This window comes from Rhincodon typus, chromosome 1 (genome assembly GCF_021869965.1).
Source record: "Rhincodon typus isolate 14 chromosome 1, sRhiTyp1.1, whole genome shotgun sequence".
NCBI lineage: Eukaryota > Metazoa > Chordata > Chondrichthyes > Orectolobiformes > Rhincodontidae > Rhincodon > Rhincodon typus.
In genome coordinates, this window is record NC_063332.1 from 174744916 (window position 1) to 174749939 (window position 5024).

Consider the following 5024-nt stretch of genomic DNA (forward strand, 5'->3'; position numbering starts at 1 on the left):
GCGCTCCCTCAGTACTGACCCTCCGACAGTGCCCGCTCCCTCAGCACTGACCCTCCGACAGTGCGGCGCTCCCTCAGCACTGACCCTCCGACAGTGCGGCGCTCCCTCAGTACTGACCCTCCGACAGTGCCCGCTCCCTCAGCACTGACCCTCCGACAGTGTGGCGCTCCCTCAGCACTGACCCTCCGTCAGTGCGATGCGATCTATTTCTTAAGATTATGCACTGAAATGATTTGCAACCTCTCGGTGAAATAATTGTCTCTCTGATCATTTTCAGAAACAGATATTCAGACTAAGTTTGACTATCGAGGTGTTAGTTAATAATTGTCAGATGGTTTCTTTGGAATGTAGCTTAAAAGCCGTGGCTGTTGTTATGGTTACTGACCTGCACACCTTTGAGAGAAGCTACTCCCATGTACAGGAAAACTCCATAAAGTACTGGCATTGGGATGTACTACAACAAAGGAGAAAGTCAGTTAGATTACTGACTGTAACCTACAGTCAACAACAACTCATTACATTTACATTGCGCCTTTATCACAACAAAACTCTCCAGGCTGCTTCAAAGGGGCATTCTTGAGAAAAATTTAACATTGAGCCACATGAGAAGTATGAGGTTGGATGACTAAGGGAAGGTTAGAAGGTACAGAGAGGGAATGCCAATGTTCAGGTTCAGGCAGCTGAAGGTACAGCGACCCTGGCGATGGAGTGATTAGAATCAGACAGGCAGAAGACTGTTGGCTGGTCTGAGGGGTCTGGTGATCCACACGCTAAACTGCCACCACCTGACCCTCTCCCTCATGAGAAAGCAGCACCCATAGACCTGTGGGACAATGGCAGGCCACCTCACATCCGGGCTGTTTAGCTCATTTGGTTGGATGGTTGCTTTGTGATGCAGCGTGGGTTTGAATCCTACCCCAGCTGCTATTACCATGAAGGCTCTGCTTTCTCAACCTTACCGTTTGCCTGGTGCCCAGTTAGTCTGAGGGAAGCTGTCTTTGTCCTAAAGTAAACATTTCTCTCTCTGTTTTTTATTTCTTGTTGATGTTAGTCACTGACTCTTGGGCTATCAGTAGACGGGCAAGAGCAGAATCTATCTCCAGTTACCCCCTTCCCTTCCCAAGACAATGTCCAGTCTTCCCCATGGGCACACAGTCTCTCTCTCACACACACACACACACACACACACACACACACACACACTCTCACAGACACATACAGACACACACACGCACAGACACACACACGCGCGCACACACACAGACACATACAGACATACACACAGACATACACACAGACACACACATATAGAGGCACAGACACACACACACACACTCATGCAGACACACACACACACACACACACACACACACAGACACACACACACACACCCACAGAGACATACACACAAGACACACACAGAAACATACAGACAGAGGCACAGACACATGCACCGACACACACACGCACAGACACACACACGCACAGACACACACATACACAGACACACACAGAAACATACAGACAGAGGCACAGACACATGCACCGACACACACACGCACAGACACACACATGCACAGACACACACAAACACACACACACACACACGTACAGACACACACATACACACACACACACTCTCACACACACACACACACACACATACAGACACACACAGACACACACACACACACATGCAGACACACACACACAGACACACAGACACACACACTCACACAGACACACACTCACACACACATACAGACACACAGAGACACACACACACACTCACACATACACAGAGACACACACACATTCTTCAAATAAGTGCCAGCAAAAGATGTTTTCATGGAACTTTTTGAAAGAGGGAAAAACAATAGGCATTATTCAAGTTAAAATTTCAGAATAGTCATTTGCCTGAGAGGCACTGGCGAGAACTCACCATAAGGAGGCAGCAGAAACCTGCAGCATCAAAGCAAATAAAGCTCAGCACTTCAAGCATATTGAGCCTCATGTTTGTGTGTGTGCCTGTGTTTGTGTCTCTGCGTGTGTGTATCTGTGTGTGTGTGTGTGTGTGTGTGTCTGTGTTTGTGTGTGTGTCTGTGTGTGTGCCTGTGTATTTGTGTATGTGTACGTATTTGTGTGTGCGCGTGCGTGTTCATGTGTGCGTGCCTGTTTGTATGTGTGTGTGCGTTTGTGTGTGCGTGTTTGTGTGTGTGTGCGCACGCGTGCGTGCGTGTTTGTGTGTGTGTGTTGTGTGTGTGCGTGTTTGCATGTGTGCTTGTGTGTGTGTGCGTGTTGTGTGTGCATGTGCATGCATGTGTGTGCGATGCACGTGTGTCTGTGTGTGTGAGAGAGAGAGAGTATTTGTGTGAGAATGTTTTCTTTATTTCTATATTTCTGAGAAGGTTCACTCGAATGATCCCCAGTACGCAGGGATTGTCTTATGAGCAAAGGCTAAACAAGTTGGGACTCTACTCACTGGAGTTTAGAAAAATGAGAGGTGATCTAATTGAGACATAAAGGATTCTTAAGGGGCTTAACAGGGTCAATGCTGAGAGGGTGTTTCCGTTCATGGGAGAGGCTAGGACCAGAGGGCACAGTCTCAGAATGAATGGGCACCAATTTAAAACTGAGATGAGGAGGAATTTCTTCTCTCAGAGGATTGAGTCTGTCACCCCTTGTCACAGAGAGCTGTGGGGCAGAGTTTTTGTGTATATTTAGGGCAAAAATCAATAGATTCTTGATCAGTTGGGCAATCAGGGTTACAGTGAAAGGGCAGGAAAGTGGATGTGAGGAATGTTGGATCAGCCATGATCCTATTAAATGGCAGAATAGCCTTGAGGGGCCGATTTGCCTAATCCTGTTCCTATTTGTTACAGTCTACATTAGCTGAGGTCATGATTGGCTGAACAAGCATTTATTGCGAATTGCCATTTGCCCTGGAGAAGGTGGTCTGAGCTGCCTCCCTAAAGCACTGCACTTCTTCAGGTTTAAATTGACCCCCAATGCTCTTAGGGATGGAATTCCAGGATTTTGACCCAGTGATACTGAAGGAACAGCGATATATTTCCAAGTCAGGATAGTGGGTGGCTTGGAGGGGAACTTGCAGGGGGTGGTGTTCCCATGTATCTACTGCCCTTGTCCTTCTAGATGGAAGTGTGGCGCGGTGGCTCAGTGGTTAGCACTGCTGCCTCACAGTACCAGGGACCTGGGTTTGATTCCACCCTCGGGTGACTGTTTGTGTGGAGTTTGCACATTCTCCCTGCGTCTGTGTAGGTTTCCTCCAGTTTTCCTCTCACAGCCCAAAGATGGGCAGGGTAAGTGGATTGGCCATGCTAAATAGTGTCCAGGGATGTTTAGGTTAGGTGAATTAGACATAGGAAATGCAGGGGTAGGGGAATGGATCTGGGTGGGATGCTCTTCAGAGGGGTGGTTTGGACCTGTTGGGCCGAATGGCCTGTTTCCACACTGTAGAGACTCTATGAAGTGGTCATGGGTTTGGAAGGAGCTGCCTGAGGATCTTTGGTGAATTTCTGCAGTGCATCTTGTAGATAGTACACACTGCTGTTACTGAGTGTCGGTGGTGGAGGGAGTGGATGTTTGTGGATGTGGTGCCAACCAAGCGGCTGCTTTGTCCTGGATGGTGTGGAGCTTCTTGAGTGTTGTTGGGGCTGCACTCATCCAGGCAAGTGGGGAGTATCCCATCACACTCCTGATTTGGACCTTGTAGATGGTGGGACAGGCTTTGGAGAGTCAGGAGGTGAGTTACTTGCTGCAGTATTTGCAAATTCTGACCTGCCCTTGTAGCCACTGTGTTAATGTGGCATATTCAGATGAGTTTTGGGTAAATAGTAACCCTCAGGATGTTGATCGTGGGGGATTCAGTGATGGTAACACTATTGAATGTCAAGGGGCGGTGGTTAGATTGTTTCTTATTGGTGATGGTCATAGCCTGGCATTTGTGTGCGCGAATGTCATTTGCCACTTGTCAGCCCAAGCCTGGATATTGTCCAGATCTTGTTGTATGTGAACATGGACTGCTTCAGTATCTGAGGAGTTGCGAATGGTGCTGAACATCGTGCAATCATCGGCAAACATCCCCACTTCTGACCTTATGATGGGGGGAAGGTCATTGATGAAGCAGCTGAAGATGGTTGGGCCTAGGACACTACCCTGAGGAACTCCTGCAGAGATGTCCTGGAGCTGGGATGATTGGCCTCCAACAACCACGAGCATCTTCCTATGTGTCAGGTATGACTCCAACCACCGGAGCGTTTGCCCCCTGATACCCATTGATTCCAGGTTTGCCAGAGCTTCTTGATGCCACATTTGGTCAAATGCAGCCTTGAGGTCAAGGACTGTCACCCTCACCTCACCTCTGGAATTCAGCTCTTTTGTCCATGTTTGAACCAAGGCTGTAATGAGGTCAGGAGCTGAGTGGCCCTGGCAGAACCCAAACTGGGCATCACTGAGCAGGTTATTTCTGAGCAGGTGCTGCTTGATAGCACTGAATATGTGTCTGAGAGACACAGCGTATGTGTGTGTGTGTGTGTGTGTGAGAGAGTGTATGTGTGTGTGTGTGAGAGAGAGTGTATGTGTGTGTGTGTGTGTGAGAAAGAGAGTGTATGTGTTTGTGTGTGTGAGAGAGAGTGTATGTGTGTGTGTGTGTGAGAGAGAGAGTGGGTTTTTGTGTGTGTGTGAGAGAGAGAGTGGGTTTTTGTGTGTGTGAGAGAGAGAGAGTGGGTTTGTGTGTGTGTGTGTGAGAGAGAGTGGGTTTGTGTGTGTGTGAGAGAGAGAGAGTGGGTTTGTGTGTGTGTGTGTGAGAGAGAGTGGGTTTGTGTGTGTGAGAGAGAGTGTGTTTGTGTGTGTGTGTGAGAGAGAGTGTGTTTGTGTGTGTGTGTGAGAGAGAACGGGTTTGTGTGTGTGTGAGAGAGAGTGGGTTTTTGTGTGTGTGTGAGAGAGAGAGTGGGTTTGTGTGTGTGTGTGAGAGAGAGTGGGTTTTTGTGTGTGTGTGAGAGAGA

At 48.3% G+C, this 5024-nt stretch overlaps 1 protein-coding gene across 1 annotated transcript in view; it reads right to left on the reverse strand.

Annotated features, from left to right (window-relative positions):
- slc4a4a (solute carrier family 4 member 4a) overlaps positions 1–5024 on the reverse strand; it is a 192188-nt gene that overhangs the window by 18915 nt on the left and 168249 nt on the right. Inside the window, exon 18 of the mRNA XM_048612755.1 lies at positions 386–454. Within this exon, the coding sequence (XP_048468712.1) occupies positions 386–454 (69 nt within the window). The remainder of the gene's footprint in view (positions 1–385; positions 455–5024) is intronic.